This window comes from Suricata suricatta, chromosome 11 (genome assembly GCF_006229205.1).
Source record: "Suricata suricatta isolate VVHF042 chromosome 11, meerkat_22Aug2017_6uvM2_HiC, whole genome shotgun sequence".
NCBI lineage: Eukaryota > Metazoa > Chordata > Mammalia > Carnivora > Herpestidae > Suricata > Suricata suricatta.
This window is the reverse complement of record NC_043710.1, coordinates 80,260,876-80,282,113: the sequence shown is the minus strand read 5'-3', so window position 1 is coordinate 80,282,113 and position 21,238 is coordinate 80,260,876. Positions and strand designations below refer to the sequence as shown.

The window sequence follows — 21,238 nt, the reverse complement described above, 5'->3', positions numbered from 1 at the left end:
ACCTCAATATATGAATATGGGGGAGGCAATTCATCTGTAATAGAAGATTACTGAGGATTCTCCCCAATATTCCCTCAGAACATGTAGTGGAATTTGTGGAAGTAAAACTTGCATAAAGATCTAAGACCCACGAGGGTTCCTGGATGGCTCAGTTGGTTAAGCATCCCACTTCAGCTCAGGTCTTGAGTGAGTTGGAGCCCCATGTTGGGCTGTCTGTTGACAGCTCAGAGCCTGGAGCCTGCTTTGGATTCCGTGTCTCCCCCTGTCTTTCTGCTCCTCCCTTGCTTGTTCTCTCTCTCTCAAAAATAAGTAAAGATTATTTTTAAAAAAGTGTAAGACCCATCCCACCCGGGCCCTCAGGGATGCTAGATCCATATGTTTTCCTATGTGTTCTTGTGCACATCTTTAAAAAGGCAATGAGAAATTAGTAAAGATAAGAGAATAACCATACTCCGGATAAAACTATCATTGTATCTGTTTAGGACTGCCCATTTAGGGATGCTCAGTAGATTTTTCTCCCCCTATTTTTTTCCCTAAGTATTTATTATTATTTTTGGGTTTTTTTTTCTTCTTTATGATTTCTTTTTTTTTTTTACTGAGGTATAATTGACATATAATACTATGTTAGTTTCCAGTGTATAACATAATGATTTGATATTTGTATATATTGTGAAAAAAATCATTGTAATAAGTCTAGTTAACATGCATCACCAGATTAGTAACAATTTTTTTCTTCTGATGAGAACTTTTAACATCTACTGTCAGCAATGTTCATATATTAATATAATATTATCAATTGTAGTCACCATGTTGTACAATACATCCCCAAGACTTGTTTTATAACTAGAAGTTTATACCTTTTGATCCCCTTTACCCATTTTACCCACTCCCTCAACTACATCCCCCCCCCAATATGGCAACCAGCAATATGTTCTCTATATCTCTGAGCTTTGTTTTTTGTTGTTGGTTTTTAATTTTTTTTTTTTAAGATTCCACATACAAGTGAGATCATATGGTGTTTGTCTTTCTCTATCTGACTTATTTCACTTTGCATAATCCCCTCTGGTCCATCCATGTTGTCCCCAATGGCAATACTTCATTCTTCTTTATGGCTGAAATATTTTAATTTCTCATACATACATCATCTTCCCTATCCACTCATCCATCAATGGACCCCTAGGTGGTTTTCATACACTGGCTGTTGTATAGTGCTGCGATGAACATGGGGGTGTGTATATCTTTTTGGGTTAGTGTTTTAATTTTTTCAGATAAATACCCAGATGTGGAATTGCTAGATCATATGGTATTTCTATTACTGCTGATTTGAGGAACCTCTGCACTGCATTCGGTGGTTGTTCCCCCGGATTTACATTCCCATCAACAGTCCGTGTCCTTTTCTCTACATCATCACCAACACTTATTTCTTGTTTGTTTTTTTTTTTTGACAGGTGTGAGATGATATCTCCTTGTGGTTTCGATTCACATTTGCCTGGATGATTAGTGATGTTGGGCATCTTTTCATGTATTTGTTGGCTATCTATATTTCTTCTTTGGAGAATGTCTATTCAAATCTTCACCCGTTTTACAATCAAATTATTTGAGGGGTTTTGGCTACTGGGTGGTATAAGTTTTTTACGTATTTTTGTTATTAAATGGTTATCAGATATATGATTTGCAAGGGTTTTCTTCAATTTTGTAGGTTACCTTTTCATTTTGTTGATTGTTTCTTTTGATGAACAGAAGCTGGTTAGTTTGATGTGGAAAATCACTGCCAACAACAATGTCAAGGAACTTACTGCTTATGTTTTATTTTAGGAATTCTATGGTTTCAGGTCTTACATTCAAGTATTTAATTTATTTTGAGTTAACCTTTTTGTAAGGTTTAAGATAGGGGTCCAGTTTCATTCTTGCACATGTGGCTGCCCTGTTTTCCTAGCATTTATCAAAGGGACTATTCTTTCTGCGTTTTATCTTCTTGGCTCCTTTGTTATAAATTAATGGACCGTATATGTGTGGGTTTATTTCTGGGCTCTGAATTCCATTCTACATTGTTTGATTTGTGGTTGTTAAACCTTCTTGCCTTGTAGGGATAAATCCGATTTGATCATGGCTAGTGATTTTTTTTTAATGTATTGTTGAACTCAATTTGCTAGTATTGTTGTTGAAGATTTTAGGATATATGTTCAAGTATATTGGCCTAATATTTTTTATTATTCAAGTATGCTTGGTCTGGTTTTTATATCAGTGTAATGCTGGCCTTAGAAAATTATTTTAGAAATATTTCCTCCTTATATTTTTTGAAAGACTTTGAAAAGGATTTGCATTCGTTATTCTTTAAATGTTAGGTAGAATTCACCAGTTAGTCCATCTGCTTCTGGATTTTTGTTTATTGGAATGTTTTAGATTCTCTATACCTTCATGATTCAGCCTTGGCAGGTTGTATGTTTTTACAAATTTATGTATTCATCTCAGTTGTCCAATTTTTTAGCATATGATTGTTCTTTGCAGTCTCTTATTTTTCTGGTATATTTTGGTATCAATTGTAACATGTCCTTTTTCATTTCTGATTTTATTGGTAAAATCTTTTTCTTGGTAAGTTTAGCCAAAGGTTTTTCTATTTTATTCTATCTTTTGAAAAAGAAAACAGCTCTCAGTTTCAATGATCTTTTTATTGTTTGTAGTCTCTCATTTATTTCTACTCTGATCTTTAATGTTTCCTTTATTGTTTTTAAAACAATTAAAAAAATTTTTTTAATGTTTTATTTTATTTTTGAGACCGAGAGATTCAGAGCATGAGCGGGGAGGGGCAGAGAGACAGGGAGGCACAGAATCCGAAGCAGGCTCCAGGCTCTGAGCTGTCAGCACAGGACTTGATGCAGGGCTCAAATTCACAAACTGTGAGGCCATGACCTGAGCTGAAGTCGGGCGATTAACAGACTTAGCCACCCAGGAGCCCCAATATTTATTTTCTTCTATTAACTTTGGGCTTAATTTGTTCTTTTTTAAAGTTCCCTGAGGTTTAATGTTAGGTTGTTGATTCAAGATCTTTCTTGTTTCTTAATTAGGAATTTATCACACAAACTTACCTTTTAGAACTGTTTTTGATGCATCCCTTAAGTTTTGGTATGTAGTTCCATTTTTATTTGTCTCAAGATTTCTTGATTTTCCTTTTGATTTCTTTTTTGGACCCATGTTTGTTCAGTAGTATGTTCACTTTTTGAATTTTCTAATTTTCTTCTTGTAATTGATTTCTCATTTTATACTTTTGTGGCTGGAAAAGAGCTTGATGTGATTTCAGTCTTCTTATATTTATTGATACTTATTTTATGACCTGACAAGTGATCTATCCTAAAGAATGCTCCATGTGCACTTAAAAAGAATGTGTTCTATTGCTTTTGGATAGAACGTTTTGTATATATCTGTTAAGTACATCTGGTCTAATGTGTGTGTGTTTTTTAAAGATAAATGATTGCTTTTTTTTTAACATTTTATTTATTTTTGAGAGACAGAGAGAGACAGAGTGTGAACAGGGGAGGGGCAGAGAGAGAAAGAGACAAAGAATCGGAAGCAGGCTCTAGGCTCTGAGCTGTCAGCACAGAGCCCGATGCGGGGCTGGAACCCACAAACCATGATATCATGACCTGAGCAAAAATTGGACACTCAACTGACTGAGCCACCCAGGCGCCCCTGGTCTAATGTGTTTTTAAGGCCAATGTTTCTTTACTGATTTTCTGTCTGGATGATCTATCCATTGATGAAAGTGGAGTATCAAACCCTCTACTATTATTGTATTGCAATCTATTTATCTTTTTAGATCTGTTAATATTTGCTTTATTTTTTAGGTGTTTTAAAAAGGGTGCATAAATATTTACAAATGCCATATCCTCATGTTGAATTGATCTCTTTATATTGACCCCCTATATAATGGCTTTCTTTGTCTCTTATTACAATGTTTGTCTTACAGTCTATTTTGTGTGATGTGAGTATAGCTATTCCAGCTTTCTTTTGATTTTTATTTGCATAGAATTCTTTTCCACCCCTTGCTTTCAATCTGTATATGTCTTGACATGTGGAATAAGTCTTTTGTAGGCAGCATATAGATGGGTTTTATTGTTTTTAATCCATTCTGCTATTCTATGTTTTTTGATTGGAGAATTTAATCCACTTACTTTTAAAGTAATTATTGATAGTTATGCACTTATTGCCATTTTGTTCATTGTTTTCTGGCTGTTTTATAATTCCTGTGTTTCTTTCTTTTTTTTCTTGTTCCTTTCTTTTGTGATTTGATTATTTTATCAAATGCTATGCTCAGATTCCTTTCTCTTTATCTTTCACGTGTCTACCATAGGTTTTTGCTTTTTGATTACCAAAAGGTTTACATAGAAAAACTTACATTTATAATAGTCTTTTAAGTTGGTAACAACTTAAGTTTGAATGCATTCTAAAACTACATTTTTATTACTCTCCCCCATGTATTGTGTTTTTGATGTCAGAATTTATTTTTTTTTATCTTGCATAGCATTACTTTATATCTTAAGGTAAGTTTCGACTGTTATTGATATTGCCATACCCGATTTCTTTAATATGTAAATAGTGTGTCATTTCTGTGTCATCTGTGTCATCATTTTACTTTTAATTTTGCTATAACTTTTAAAAACATGTTTCCTATAAGCAGAAATTACTTGCATATTTTTTGTCTCAGTCTGACACAATTAATATTTTATTTGGAGCTCTTAATCATCTATGTTTAATATAATTATTAATATAATTGAGTTTTCATCTACCATCTTACTTTGCAGCTACTTTTTGTCCATTGTCATCTTTTTCTTTAAAAACTTGGCTTTTAAAAATGGACTTGACTATTTTTGAAAATCATATTCCTGTTTTCCCTGTACCAATTTGGTAATTATCAGCTCTATTTTTGTTTTAAAAGCTATTCTTGAAATTTTAACGTAAGTACTTAACCTGCCACAATCTAAAATTAAGCAATATTTTTGTTCTCTACCTAGAATATGAAAGTATCTTAGAACACTTTGACTTAGTTTAGTTCCTCAGATACACATTCTATTTTATTTTATTTTAAGCTTTTATTTATTTTGAGAGAGAGAGAGAGAGAGCGAGCAAGACCAAGAGAGAGGCAGAGAGAGAGGAGGAGAGAGAGAATCTTAAGCAGGTTCTGCATTGTCAGCACAAAGCCTGACATGGGCCTCACACTCACAAACCATGAGATCATGCCCTGAGCCAAAGTTGGATGCTCAACCAACCAAACCACCCAGGCTACCCAACATGGTCTATTTTAATCTTGTATTTGACTTAGAGTTTTTGAAAACTAAAGAATATTATTTTATATGTTGTATGCAATCAATATTCATTTGTATCATATTTGCTATTTATTTTTTATATCCCAGTTATTCTATTTAGGTTACTTTTCTTCTGTTTGAGGTATATCCTTTACAACTTTCTTTAGTGATAACTGCCTATAGCAAACATTTTTTTAAGCACCTCAGACTTTTACTGACTCTGCAGTTCTCATTTGGTAGGTGCTTTCTTTCAGGACATAGTCTGCTAAGTTTATGGTTGCATTTGAGAAGTCCTCTGTCAGGCTAATTCCTCTGAAGGTAATTTTTCCTCCGTCGTCTTCTATTAAGAATATTTCTTTGTCTTTGGTATTTTTTCACTTAGACCATAATCCGTTTATGTGTGAATATATTATTTTATTATTTTTTCAATTTGAAACTTCTTGGACATGTATATTCTCCACTAGTATCTCTTTAATATTGCTCCTTTCCTGTTGTCTCACTCCATTCATTCTGGAATTCCAACTACGGTTATGTTAGACCTTCTCATGTGTGCTGTATATCTATATTAGTTTGTGTATTTTTTCTTCTTATGTTTCCTTTTGGATACTTTCATCTGATCTATATTCACATTCTAATCTGTACTGATTCCCTTTTTAGCTATATCTAAGATAATCGTATTTTTTTTAAGTTTACTGATTTTGAGAGGGGAGGGGAGGGGCAGAGAGAGAAAGAGAGAGAGAGAGAGAGAGAGAGAGAGAGAGAGAGAGTGTCCTAAGCAAGATCTGTACTGTCAGGACAAGCCTCATGTGGGGCTTGATCTCAGGAACAATGAGATCATGACCTGAGTGGAAATCAGGAGTTGGTGGGTCGCTTAACTGAGGCACCCAAAAATCATCTGTTTTATTCCACATTTTTTTTGTCCTCAGTGAGAAGGTGAGTCCAAATAACATAGATGACCATTACTGGAGATTGAAAGTCTTCTGTTACATCTTTTAATATGTTTTTTAGTTTATTATTTAGTTTATTCAGTTCAGGGACACAAGTTGTGTATAGTGAAAAATTCTTCTGTCTTCCACGTGTCCTTCATCCGTTTCTCTAGAATCCTTTCTACTCTATGTTTATTTCCATTTTTTTTTTACTTTTCACCACTTTTATTTTTTTAGATGCTTCCAGTTTAGACTTAATATTTTATATTTTATCTATATTTTTGTTTCTTTTACTCCACCAGGCTATATTTTATTTATTTATTTACATTTATTTATTTAAAAGTAAATTTATTAAATTTATTTATTTATTAAATTTATTTATTTAAATTTAAATTCAAATGAGTTAACATACAGTGTAGAAGTTGCTGTGACCAAAGTCAAAGAAGTTGCTGCTTTTCTTCTCCTATAGGATTTTGATGTTTTCCTGTCTCACATTTAGGTCTTTCATACATTTTGAATTATTTTGTGTATGGCATAAGAAAGTGGCCCAGATTCATCCTTCTGCATGTTGCTGTCCTGTTTTCTCAGCACCATTTGCTGAAAAGACTGTCTTTATTCCATTGTATACTCCTACCTGCTTTGTAAAAGATTAGTTGACCATACATTTTTGGGTCCATTTCTGGGTTCTCTATTCTATTTTATTGATCTATGTGTCCAGTTTTGTGCCAATATCATACTGTCTTGATGATTACAGCTTTGTAATACAGTTTAAACTCTGGAATTGTGATGCCTCCAGCTTTGGATTTCTTTTTCTTTTCTTTTTAAAAAGCTTTAACATTTATTTACTTTAGAGAGAGAGAGAGAAAAAAAAAGAAAAACAGGAGAGCGACTGTGAGAGGGAGACAGAGGATCCAAAGAAGGTTCCATGCTGTGAGGGCAGAGCCTGATGTGGGGCTTGAAAAATGACCATGAGATCATGATCTGAGTCTAAATCAAGAGTTGGCCGCTCAACCAATCGAACCACTCAGGTGTCTCTGGTTTTCTTTTTTCAACATTACTTTGGCTATTCAGGGGTCTTTTGTGGTTTCATACACATTTTAGGATTGTTCTAGCTCTGTGAAGAATGCTGGTGTTATTTTGATAAAGAGTTGCATTGAATGTGTAGATTGCTTTGGGTAGTATCAAGATCTTAACATTATTTGTTCTTCCAATCCATGAGTATGGAATGTTCGTCCATTTCTTTGTGTCTTCTTCAATTTCTTTCATTAACTTTCTATAGTTTTCAGCATACAGATCTTTTATCTCTTTGGTTAGGTTTATTTTTAGGTATCTTACTGCTTTTGGTGCAATTGTAAATGTATTGATTCATTGATATCTCTTTCTGCTGCTTCATTATTGGTGCATAGAAATGCAACCAATTTCTGTACATTGGTTTTATATCCTGCAACTTTACTGAATTAATGTATCAGTTCTAGCAGTTTTCTGGTGAAATCTTTTAGGTTTTCCATGTAGCGTATCATGTCATCTGCAAAGAGTGAAAGTTTGACTTCTTCCTTGCTGATTTGGATTTTTTTTTTTTTGTCTTTTTGTTGTTTGATTGCTGAAGCTAGGCCTTCCAGTACTATATTGAACAACAGTGGTGAGTATAGACATCACTGTTGTTTTTCTGACCATAGGGGGAAAGCTCTCAGGTTTTTCCCCATTGAGATGATATTAGCTGTGGGCCTCTCATATATGGCTTTTGTGATGTTAAACTATGTTTCTTATATCCCTACTTTCTTGAGGGTTTTTATCAATAAAGGATACTGTGTCTTGTCAAATGCTTTTTCTGCATCTATTGAAAGGCATCAAGTTAATATTTTAGCTTCTTATGTTTTCTTATTTTTTTCTTCTTTGAGCACTTTTAGTTTTGCTTGAATTTATAGAGGTAATTGTTTCATTGAGATTCTTAATTTCAAAGCAATATTTTTGGGTCACAATTTTGACTTGTCCCATGGCAAGTGTTTGATGTTTCTCCTTTGTAATTTCTTTTCTTGATTTTTCCTCTTTTTTTTAATGGTAATTAGAAAAACAGATTCTGTTATTATTCCTTTTCCATTATTATTCTTTAATTAACATCAGTTTTTATTGGCTCAAGAACTTAAGTGATGTTCCTATGAGATAGAGTACACGACCATATTTCAGGCTAACAATCTTAGTGACACATTGTTTTATGCAGGGATAAATTTTTTTTTAATTTTTAATACTTTTATTTATTCTTGAGAGAGAGAGAGACAGCATGAGCAGGGGAGGGTCAGAGAGAGAGGGAAACACAGGATCTGAAGACAGGCTCCAGGCTCTGAGCTGTCAGCACAAAGCCCGATGCGGGGTTCGAATCCACGAACTGTGAGATCATGACCTGAGCAGAAGCCGGACACTTAACCAACTGAGCCACCCAGGTGCCCCTTCTTTTCTTTACCTACCTCCTCTTTCTCATTCTTGGCTCTCCAAGGGAGGCAGTTGAAATTGTAAGACTGCTTTCAGATGCCTCACAAGGAGACTTCTTTCTATTAATAATTTTTATCTGTGGTTCTGCAATAATTGCTTTCTTTCAAGCTTCTGATACATTTTATTATGCAAAATGTACTCCTTTTTCCAGTTCATGTGCCCCATTTGTAATTGCAAATAAGAAATTTTTGATGGGGCACCTGGGTGGCTCAGTTAAGTGACTGACTTTGGCTCAAGTCATGATCTCATGGTTTGTGGGTTTGAGCCCCCTCTCGGGCTCTGTGCTGACCGCTAGCTCAGAGCCTGGAGCCTGCTTTGAATTCTGTGTCTTTCTCTCTCTGCCCCTCCCCTGTTCATGTTCTGTCTTTCTCTGTCTCTTAAAAATAAATAAAATGTAAAAAAATAAAAATAAAAATGAATTTTTGATATTTCATTTTTTGTTTGGAAGAAATTTATGCTGGTCCTTTCCCTAAAATCATCAACAGAAAGCATCCTTTCTACATTTGTTTAATATCTGATAGAACTCAGTACTTTGGCACTCTTTCTTTTTAATTTATATTGTGAAGTTTTACATGTCTGTTAGATTCATTGAAGATGTTGTTTGTGTTTCTATTATTTTTCATTTTAGTTTTGAGGATATCTAAGAGGAGAATATTAGATGCACCAATAGCAGAGTACCACTTTAATACCAGAAATCAGTCTTCCCTCTAATACAAATGGTATTTATGTAGTAAATTTTCCAATGAAAAAAATAATTAAACTACCAAAAAAGAAGAAAATAGAAGCCAGGGTATATGGAGTTAATTCAGGAAACAGAATATAATATAAAAAATACTTATAAATATGCATAAATATACGATAAGATTATTTATACATGAGACAAGAGTAAGATATTAAAAAAAGGGATACTCAGAGAACCAAAAGAACCCTTTGAAATCATTTTGTCATTTATTGTGTTGACCATATGAGGGACATTTTCAATCTAGAGATACATATATTTCAGTTAAAGGAAGTTTTCTTATGTTAGTTATTTGTAATTTCCTTTTCTCTGTGTTCTTTGTCTTCTTTTCATAACTATTATTAGTAAGGTGTTGGGTATCCTAAATTGATCTTATAAGATATTTAAGTTGTCTCATATTTTATATCCTGTTGACTTGTACTATTTTGGGGAAATTTCCTCAACTTTACCTCCAACTCATTTTTAACTTTTAATTTAAATATTAGATTTTAACTTTATTCAATTTTTCTGATTTTCTTTTTACATATTCTCAGACTTGATATTTGATTTTGTTTCTAGAGGAATAAACCTATTATGGTCATGGAATTCTGGGTCGGCTGGTTTGACACATGGGGAAGCGAACATATCGTTAAAGATGCTGGAGGTAAGTGTTTTACAGTGTTTGACCCCAAGTAGAGGTGGCCATGAGTCTTGAATCATTCACACATTTCTTTGCTAATTAATTAGCTCATTCAACCACAAGTATTCATTCAATACCTATTAGGTACAGAGACTTGAGTAGGCTTGAGGGTGCATTGATGAATAAAAACGACATGGTTCCTACCCTCTGGGTAGAGTTGAGAGATAATAAGAGTTTAGCCAAGTTTAGACAGATAATTAAGAAGTGATCAAGAGCTCCACATCTGACAAGTGCTTTGAAGCAAACAAACAGGTGCAGATAGAAAAGATAGGGACAGGCCTGCAGAGGTAAGGCAAGGTGGTCATGGAAAGGGTCTTGGAAAGATAATATCTCTGAAGAAGGGGATGCATTTGCTAAAAGTCTTAATCATCTCTGGTAAATTCATAGGCCATTGCTATGGTTTTGTCAATGACATGGTAGTCATTATCAGAAGACAACATGCAATTATAGTTGAAAGCATGGATCCTGAAACCAAAGAGATCAGGATTTCAATCTCAACTCTGCTAGTCTGCACAATTAGCTGCATGACTCAAGTCAGTTTTCCTTGTCTGCTAAGTCTCAATGTCCTCACCTGAAACAGGAATTATCAATTAAGCTATCTCATAGGGTTGTTGTGAGGGTTAAATGTGATAAACCACTCAGAAAAGTGCCTGGCAGATGTTGTTGACTTAATAAAAGTATTTTGCTACTAAAGATATTTTGCTGTCAATAGGAAAACAAGCTCATTTGTACCAGAAGTAAAGCAAAACAATGAAAGATACCAGGTAACTGAGGAAAGCCCACTTGGGCTGAAACAAACCAAACCAAACCAAAATGAAAACACCCCCCACCACCAACAAACATGTTTTCTGATCACTTTTCATGTCAGGCACTATGCCATGTTCTTACATATGTTATCTCATCAATGCTATGAGGTAGTAGGAATTAGGACTTTCATTTAAGAGATAAATAAGCAGAGACTCTGAGAGAAAAGTAAGCTGTCCAATTCATGCAAATAAGTAAAGAGCACAGCCAGGATTGAATTCCACCTGTTCCTCCATGATGGCCAGTAGAAAGATGATCATACCTGTTAAATCATGGTGACAAAATAAGAGTTTCTGTGGCTAAATATTGGGAATAGCCACTTGTGGACTATTGCAGTGGTTTTAAATGAGTGTCTCAAGAGACATTAACCCTGGATTGGAGTAATGAGGTTATACTAATTTATTTGTACAATTTCAACAAATTTAATGAACATTAGATACTTAAGTGATATAAAGGTTCTTAGGCCATTATTTAATAGATGTAACATAAAGCCAGATTATGTCCATACTCTGAGAAAAATAATTTTTAGAAAGTCTCTTGTTTTTCTGGAATAATTGTGGCCAATTTTTGGTTAGAATTATAGCAGAGGTTGGAGGATAAAACAATTAAGTTGATTATGTTTGTGGGGAGGAGGTTGAGAATTATAAGATTTTATCAGAGACTTCTGTATTAATTTTTAATTTTCCCTGTGTTCTTGTCTTCCTCCTCTACAGATGTTGAGGATGCTGTGTCCAAATTTATCACATCTGAAATTTCTTTCAATATATATATGTTCCATGGTGGAACCAACTTTGGTTTCATGAATGGGGCCACATATTTTGGGAAACACAGAGGTGTTATCACTAGTTATGGCAAGTGCTCACTGGTATGGTCGTCTCTTGGCATAATGGTATTGGAGCTCTACAAAGGAAGTTACAAAAGCATGCCCTGAGCATCAGTGAATTGTTTTTTTATTTTTTATTTTTTGTTTATTTATTTTTGAGACAGACAGAGACAGAACATGAGCAGGCGAGGGGCAGAGATAGAGGGAGACATCAAATTTGAAACAGGCTCCAGGCTCTGAGCTGTCACCACAGAACCCGATGCAAGGCTTGAACCCACCAACTGTGAGATCATGACCTGAGCCTAAGTTGGATGCCCAACCAACTGAGCCACCCAGGCACCCCATATCAGTGAATTCTTGACCTATAATCTATGCTGAGCATTCAGGATTTTCCTATCTAATTTTCTTTCTTCCATGATGTTCATAATGCCCCCAACAGGCTGTCATTGCAGTAGATGGAGTACCTCAGACCTAGAGCCCTGTTTCACTCATCATATATATACTGGTCCCTTGACTTGAACCTTCTAAGACACACAGAATACAAGTGGTGATTGGTGTGATTGCTGTGTGGACACACACCAAGGCAATCCAGATTGAGGGAAGAAGAGACTGTACATTAGAAAGTAAAACAGAAGGATGAATCCAGTGTCTTCACAGCATCAGATCCTCAGGAAGGGTTGGGTGAAATGTTCCCAAAGTGGCATTACCTGCACCTTCCCACCCCACCCCAGCCTGGAATGGAGTGGGTCAGGGAGTGGGGAAGATGTATCTTCTGTCTCTCTGTGGTAGCCTTGGCCTGTCTCATGACAGAAGTGCTGAAACAGGGTCTATTGTGGAGGATTGCCTGCCAATGACAATCCCCTGGTGTCTTGCAGACTATGATGCTGTGCTGACAGAGGCTGGGGATTACACAGAAAAATATTTTAAGCTTCGAAAACTCTTTGGATCTGTTGTAGGTACTCAGCAACATTTTTAATTTGAGGGAGGTTTTCCTAATGAAGTGGAAGGGTATGGAAAGGGAAGGTTCCCCCATGGGCAGAAACTTGGAGTTTTAAGAGCATGGGCAAACTTAAGTTCAAGTCCAGGTTTTCCCACGTAAAAGATAAGTGGCTTTGCATAAGTTTTAGGCCAGTAAGCCTCAGTTTCCTCATTGAAACATGAAGCTAATGATATTTGTCTCCTATAGTGACTGTGAAAATTAAGTTACTATTTGTAGAGTTCTTTTTTTTCTTTTTATTCTTCTTTGTGTTTGTAGAGTTCTTAATATGATGACATAGTACTCTCACATACAATAGCAAAAACTATCTTGTTTCATTTTACTTCTTTAAAGTTAATCATCTACTACGTTCTAGAAAGTAAGTGAGCAGTGGCATTGCAAGAAGGCGTAAGACAGAGTTCTTGTTCCCTGAGAGCCCTTAGTCTATATGACCAACATTACCCTGTAGAGGTCTGTATCTATCGGCAACTGTGCATAGAAAATAGTTCCAACTTAATTATTTCCAGTTTCTCGTCACTCTTGGAGAAGTATCACATATGCTAGGATAGGACTCATTTCTCTTGTTGGCTCTGGGATATGAGAGTTCATGGGTAGGGCTGAGGAGATTTGGAGAAGGCAATAGTTATTTCAGGCTCTTCTTGGCCCATGGTTCATTTTCATTTCAGCAATGCATCTGCCCCCTATACCCAAGCTCTCTTCCAAGGCTGAGTATCCTGCTGTGAAACCATCCCTTTACTTGCCACTGTGGGATGTTCTACAGTACTTAAATAAGGTGAGTACTGCCTGGCACTGGGATGGGGAGTTGGACATTGGGGACATGGGGACAAGGCTTTAGACCACAGAGTAGAGAATCCTTTAAGAATTTTTATTGGGAAGGGTGAAGATAAATCTTTTAGATTTTGCCCATATTTAGAATTATGGAGCAAGAACCACAAACTTTCTGGGTAGACTGTTAAGGGGTTTCAACTTGAAGAATGAATGGGGTGGGAGAGAAGAAGGATATTGGAGGATCCTGTTTGCCTGCTCAGATGAACCCATTGAGTAGATGCTCTTGTGTGGGACTACATGATCCCTATTGGAAAGACTGAGAGCCAGGAGCCCATGAAACTGAGTTTGACTCTACCATAAATAGGTCACATCACTGAACTTTTATGGGTTCATATTCTCTCTTTAAAATTAGACTACCTGTGGGGGGCGCTGGGTGGCTCACTCAGTTAAGCGTCTGACTTCTGCCCAGGTCATGATCTCACAGTTCGTGGGTTCAAGCCCTGTATCAGGCTCTTTGTAGACAGCTAGCTCAGAGACTGAAGCCTGCTTCCGATTCTGTGTGTCCCTCTCTCTGCTCCTCCCTTGCTCATGATTGGTCTCTCTTTGTCTCTCAAAAATAAATAAATGTTTAAAAAAATAAAAACAAATAAAATTAGACTACCTGGACTATTTTGAAGGAAAGGTAAAAATTATTTGAAAATTTTAAACTCTTGATTTCATATTAGTTTCATCTCTGCTATTACTGTTTTAGATAAAAAGTCATGATCAGCACATTGTAGATGCTAACTAAATGTTTGCTTTAGTGCATAATTCTTTACTTGACTTTGTTTATGGGAAATTACAACTTATTCACTCCACTGAGTTCATGATTGCAGCAATTGTTCCCTCTACTATGCTTCCACCATCCCGAGTTTCCTGGTCAGTGGAGATGTGGAGATGTCGAGATGATGCTCTTTTGCATCATCACATTGCATTGGGTTTAGTATTTTTCATCCAAATGACTGTTGGGGACCATTAGGAGGTACAACAGAAAATGACAAGAGTCTGTGGAAGAAGGATCTCAACCTCTCATCACCCTGGTTCCTGTTTCTGTCATGTCTCTCTCACAGCCTCTTATATCTCATACACCAGTCAACATGGAGAGCCTCCCTATAAACAATGGGAATGGCCAGTCCTATGGATTCGTGCTTTATGAGACTTCCATCTGCTCTGGAGGTTTTCTCCAAGCTAATGTTCAAGATACAGCACAGGTAGGCGTCAGCAGTCTGTCTATGGAGGTAAGAAGAACATTTAGCCTGACTCATTGGGAAGGATTGTCACTGGTCAACTTTACTGTTAGATAGTATTTTTAAGCACTTACTATATGTGAGGCATTGGGAATATAAAGTCAAACCAAAGAGACTTGCTTTCCGCTTTATCAAAAATTGTTTATGAAGGCCTCCTGGTCAACTTCTAGCCATCTGTGATCACCAAGGCTAGTCCCTTCCTTCATAATGACCTGTTCCCTAAATCAGAGCCTCTCTTCTTTTCTTCAGGTACCTATCAGTCTCATGCTGGTTCTTCTTTTGCAGGTGTTTTTGAATGAGAAAAATATAGGACTTCTGAGTGATAATATTAAGGAGTTGAACATCCCTAAAATAATGGTATATGATTCAAGAGTCTGGGTGCTTCCTTAGGTCTATGACTCAAATGTAGTCATAACCTGGTCCTGAGATAGACTATCTCCTTCTATGCCACTGCCTTTTGGTATTGTTCCTCATTTAGGGTTCCACTAAGCAAGTGCTTAGGGCTATAAGCATAAATGCATCTCCTAGATCCAAGTGTAGCAGAGCTGCAGCATACATGCTTCAGTGTGAATGGAACTTCCCCATTAGGCCCTGAGTCAATCATCAGCCCCTGGTTGGGTCTCTGATCAAAGGCACACAGTTGAGTAACTCTGCCTTTCCTAAGGCAAGTCAGCAGAGAAAAAGGAAGATTGGGTTTGGAACAGGAACACAAAGGGTCTTCATGAGAGAGGAAGACTGTTAAGCTCTGGAGTCCCTTTCTCTCCCATTTGCTTGTCTTTCCATCTGAGACTCAGAAAAAAGAATGAGTTCTAGAGTAAAAGCTCTCCGTGGTCATGGAGTCTCTGTGAACTCTATCCCAAGCAGTGGTCCCAGCTACTTCTCCTCCTCCTCCTCTTTCTTCTTCTCCTCCTCCTCCTCCTTTTCCTTCCTCCTCCTCACCACCACCCTCTCCATCTCCCTCTCCCTCTCTTTCTCCTTCTTCGTAGGAATGTCAACTTCTAAGGATCCTGGTGGAGAATCAAGGACGGGTCAGTTTTTCATGGAAAATTCAAGACCAGCGGAAAGGTGGGAAACAGGCTGTAATCTCTCTTCATGGTTAATTGGATCCTAAGACTGCAGCAGTATTGCACTTGGGAGGAAAAAAGAGACCCTTGAGCAGTGGGATACCTAAGTCCCAGAACCAAAGGTTCAAATTCCTTCACTCTCCCTGGTCCTGCCTTCTCCTGGTAGGAAAGCACAGCAGTTAGGTTGGGTCTTGGCCTATTGTGGAGCAGGGCCCAGTCTTCCACTGGAAATTTCAGAGAAAGTTCTGATACTAAGTGGGACACTTTCTTGGTAATATGGAAACATACAAGAAACTTTCAGTTATAGGTCAGACAAGTGCTTTCCTGGCTTAGCCATCATTACAGGCATATACAGTCTGCATTTTTTTTCCCTCAGACACTGAAGAATGTCTAGTCCCTGTCCATATCCTTTCCTACCCCCACCTGCAGGATTAACTGGACCTGTCACCATTGATAACGTTCCCTTGAATGGTTTCATTATCTACTCTCTGGAAATGACAATGAGCTTCTTTGAAAGGTATGTTCCTACTTATGCCCAAAATATTCTTGGAGAGATGAGTCGGCTTACAGATGTCAAACTCTTCACTTTGCAGGTGACAAGCCAAGATTTAGAAAAGTGAGTTGATTTACCCCGGATTATAGAGTGTTTTGGGGTCAGGACTAGAACTCTAGAACTGGTCTCTTGACTCCTGATTTAATGCTTCTAATATGTCTCCCTGATATCAGAATTCTGGGCCCTGAGTGGGGAAATGTTGGCACTAGAAAGGGGAAGAGGGTCTTTTCCAAGGCTTTGCTCTTTCTCTAGGCTCCGCTCTGCCAGCTGGAGGAGGCCTGTCCCAAAGAGCTATTCAGGCCCTGCCTTCTACCTTGGTACCTTGAAGGCTAACTCTTCACCCAAGGACACCTTCCTGAGACTACCTGTAAGTGAGCTGCCCTCATCCATTCCGGTGTCCCAACCACCTATTATTTTCAGAAGAGTTTTGAAGCAAATCCATAGTGTTCCTGGCAGGACTACCTCCCTGTTCTCTTTGTTTTTCTCTTTCTCATTTGTGACAAGCCTTCCAACATTTCTCAATCTTCCCAATTTATCATTATTTAAAAAAATAATAAATCAGAGCACATGGAAAATTTGAGATAATGAGAAGATATGGAGTACAAATGATGGAATTTCTTCTTCTAACCTATCCCCTATTCCAATTTTTATTTACTTCTCAGAACTAAGGATTACCCATGTCACTGGACCAACATGGGCCACTCCTTGGTGAGTTATAGACAGAGACTATATCAAATGGAGTTGCCTACAAGGAGACAACGGGGAATAATTTCCAAAACCCTGTCCCCTTAAAGATGGGAAAACAGACTCCTTTTATTAGGGCTGGAGATGAATATTCAGAAGGGGATGTTAGCATTATCATGAGGCTGAGGTCACTTCTGGCACTTTTTGGTTTGTTTGCACGGGTGTGGTTCCTCAAATGTTTCTTTTTCTATTCCACCAGTCCCTTTCTTTCTAAAAGGTAAGATTGACACTTAGGCAGAAGCTTCTTAGGGGTTTAGTTCCTAAAAGGTGAGATTTACAGGCAGAAACTTCTACAAGAAATTTCCTGAATTCAGGGGATCAGGCTGGTGACACTAACAGTTTGTGGGATTTTATATGTAACTTTGCCAAAACATATGGAAGTTCTTATTACACCAATGGGATCATTCCCTAATTCCCTAAACAGTATAGCTTTTTATATATAAACACATAGTGACATAAATGTTTGAAACATTATGCACATAATAAATGCACAGTTCAATAAATTATCACAAAATGAACATCATATAATTTGTTTGAGATAAAAAAAACAATATGTTGTCAGTACTCCTCCCAATTGCTGCCTCTCCTCTCTATTATCTTGACTTCTAACACTCCAATTCAGTGGCTCTTCTTTTGACTTCATGTAAGTTGAATTGCTTTGTGGTGTGTGTGTAGTGTGTGTGTGTGTGTGTGTGTGTGTGTTGCTTCTTTTGCTGCTGAGATTCAACCATTAAATGATGCTGTGGTGATTTATTCATTTTCATTGTTATATAGGATTCCATTTTATAAAACACCATACTCTAATCATTCTACTGTTGATACACATTTATTATTTCTAGTGTTTGACTACTATAAATATTAAGACTACTTTCGTGTTTATATTCATGACTGAAATATCTTTGTCATACTTCGGTACCAAGTTTTAAGACCCCCGTAAATGATTTGGGAAGTAAAGTTTGTGTAAGCCTGGTACTACTTCTTACATGTTTGGTAGATTTCATTAGTTGAACCATGTAGGGCCAACACTGTGTGTGTGTGTGTGTGTCAGGGGGGAAGGTTTGTAAGTGTGAATTAAAATTCTTCAAGATTAAAGTACTACTCAGATTTTGTTTCTTTTAAAGAAAGTTAGTTTTCATAAAATTTCATAAAATTTGTTTTTCTCTGCCTGATTTATTTTGCTTAGTATGACACCCTCGAGGTCCATCCATTTTGCTACAAATGACCATATTTCATTCTTTCTCATTGCCATGTAAGTCAGGCAGAGAAAGACAGATACCATAAGTTTACACTCATAGGTCTAACAGGAGAAACCTAACAGAGGACCATAAGGAGGGGAAGGGGGAAAGAGAGTTGGGGAGAGAGAGGGACACAAATCATGAGAGACTATTGAATACTGAAAATGAACCTAGGGCTGAAGGGGGAGGGGGAGGGAGGGAAGGGGGTGATGGTCATGGGGGGGCACTTGTGGGGAGAAGCATTGGGTGTTATATGGAAACCAATTTGACAATAAACTATTATAAAATATAAATAGAAATGCAATGGAAAAATGTGTTTATCTGGAAATTTTTCCATTTCATCTGAAATTCCATTTCAGATTCCATTTCATCACATTCCATTCCTTTTCCAATTCAATACATTCAATGTATTGTGTTTAATTGTTCCTTTTTAAAGTTCACCAGAACATCACCAATTTATTAATCTTTCAAAGAATCAATGGTTTGCTGTGACTTTTACTGTATTATATAGTTCTTTTTTGTTTCATTTCTGCCATTATCATTATTATTATTATTATATTCTTTTGTGAAATCCTGTACTATCTTTGCAAATTTCTTATAGATCTGAAACCATTTTAAAATAAAAATATATTGGGGCACCTAGATGGCTCAGTCAGTTAAGCATCTGACTTCAGCTCAGGTCATGATCTTGCAGTTCATGGGTTTGAGGCCCTTGTCAGGATGTCTGCTGTCAGCACAGAGCCCACTTTGGATCCTCTGTCCCTCCCCTCTCTGCCCCTCCCCCACTATCATGATAAAAATAAATAATTTTAAAAATAAAATTAAAATATGTTAAGCATTTTAAAATATTTTTCTAACATATTTAATTGTCCAATTTCTAAATACCAGTAATTTCCCCTATCACCTAGTTCTACTATTTTGCCTTTAAAATTTTTTTTAATGTTTTATTTATTTTTGATACAGAGGGAGACAGAGCATGAGAGGGGGAGGGGCAGAGAGAGAAGGAGACACAGAACCGGAAGCAGGCTCCAGGCTCTGAGCTAGCTGTCAGCACAGAGCCTGATGCGGGGCTCAAACCCATGAACGTGAGATCTGACCTGAGCTGAAGTCCGAGGCTTAACTGACTGAGCCACCCAGGCGCCCCTATTTTGCTTTTTAAAAGTTTTTTATTCAAGTATAATTAATAACTAGTATTGTGTTAGTTTCACATGTCCAATATAATGATGCAACAAGTCATGGCTCAGGAAGGTAAGAGTACTGTCAGTCGTCACCTGTTTCACCCGCCCCTCCACCCAGCTTCCCTCTGGCAACCACTAAGTTGTTTTCTGTATGTAAGAGTCTGTTTTTTTCACTTGTATCTTTTTTTCTCTTTGTTTATTTCTTCTGTGACAGCATATGGTATTTGTTTTTCTGTATGACTTATTTCACTTAGCATTAATACCTTCCAGGTTGATCCATGTTGTTGCAAACCTTAAGATCTCATTCTTTCTTATGGTTGAGTAATTGTTCATTTACTCAACTTCTCTCATCTATCCATGGGTACTCGGGTTGCTTCCATATCTTGGTTTTATAAATAATGCTGTAATAAGCATAGAGATACATATATCTTTTTGAATTAATGTTGTTTTTCTTTGGGTAAATAGTAGTGGAATTATTGGATCATATAGTAATTCTATTTTAAATCTTTTTTTAAAGTTTATTTATTTTGAGAGTGACAGACAGTATGGGTTGTGGAGGGTCAGAGAAAGAGGGAAAAAGAGAGCATCCCAAGCAGGTTCCACACTTCCAGCACTGATCCAGACAAGGGGCTCAAACCCACCAACCATGAGATCATGACCTGAGCCTAAATTAAGAGGTGGATTCTTAACCCACTGAGCCACCCAGGCACCCCCTCCATTTTAAATTTTTTGAGGAAGCTCCATACTGATTTCCAGAGCAGCTATACCAATTTGCACTCCCAACAACAGTGTATGAGGGTTCTGTTTTCTCCACATCCTTGACAACACTTGTTATTTTTTGTTCATTAAAAAAAATTTTTTTGATATTAGCTATTCTGAAGGTGTAAAATGTTTGTTCTTTTTTTTTAGGGATGAGAAGGGATTTTATTGTGTTAGCTATTTTAAACAATCCTTATGAAGTGAGGAGATTCAGGACCAGGACATGAACTCAGCTTCTTATTCTCAGTGGGGCTAGGGAAATACTTCTGGGGGCTTCCTGTTTTCCTCTACGTGATGTTTAAATCCATCTGCCAGTTTTCCAAGTTCTTTATGATCCAGGCCTGCATTATTTCTATAAACAAAATTTTGCACACTTCTTAGTGGATACCAGCATGCACAAAGCTCTTGTCCCTGTCTTGTAAGCAAGCTGGGCTCGTTCCCACTTGGTGCATGCTAATAGCCGATATTGAGGCACAGTTTTGCACTGCATCTTGCTGAAGGGATAATACATTATCCCATTTATTCTTCACACAAATAATTTGAAGTTACTATCATTTCTCAAGTTTTACAGAGAAAGCTGAAGCAAAGAGCATCTAAGGAACATTCTCAAGATCACAGGGTTAGGGAAGAGGGGCAGCAAGTGTTTTAACACAGGACTGACTACTTAATGGTTATGTTCGCAACCCCTATGTTTAGGTGCCTCTCAGTTCATATGTTCCTTTCCCTGTCACTTTACTTCTTTTTTTTCTTACTTATTTTTTAATAGTTTATTTTCAAATTGGTTTCCATAATACACCCAGTGCTTCTTCCCCACAAGTGCCCCCCACCATGACCATCACCCCCTTCCCTCTCTCCCCCTCCCCCTTCAGTCCATGGTTCGTTTTCAGTATTCAGTA

At 37.0% G+C, this 21,238-nt stretch overlaps 1 protein-coding gene across 1 annotated transcript in view; it reads left to right on the top strand.

The window, feature by feature from the left end:
- Positions 1–21,238, top strand: part of GLB1L3 (galactosidase beta 1 like 3) — a 53,115-nt gene that overhangs the window by 26,615 nt on the left and 5,262 nt on the right. Inside the window, exons 9-17 of the mRNA XM_029915653.1 lie at positions 10,011–10,095; positions 11,649–11,786; positions 12,634–12,714; positions 13,421–13,527; positions 14,633–14,773; positions 15,095–15,166; positions 15,796–15,874; positions 16,303–16,390; positions 16,679–16,793. Coding sequence (XP_029771513.1) covers positions 10,011–10,095; positions 11,649–11,786; positions 12,634–12,714; positions 13,421–13,527; positions 14,633–14,773; positions 15,095–15,166; positions 15,796–15,874; positions 16,303–16,390; positions 16,679–16,793 — 906 coding nt within the window. The remainder of the gene's footprint in view (positions 1–10,010; positions 10,096–11,648; positions 11,787–12,633; positions 12,715–13,420; positions 13,528–14,632; positions 14,774–15,094; positions 15,167–15,795; positions 15,875–16,302; positions 16,391–16,678; positions 16,794–21,238) is intronic.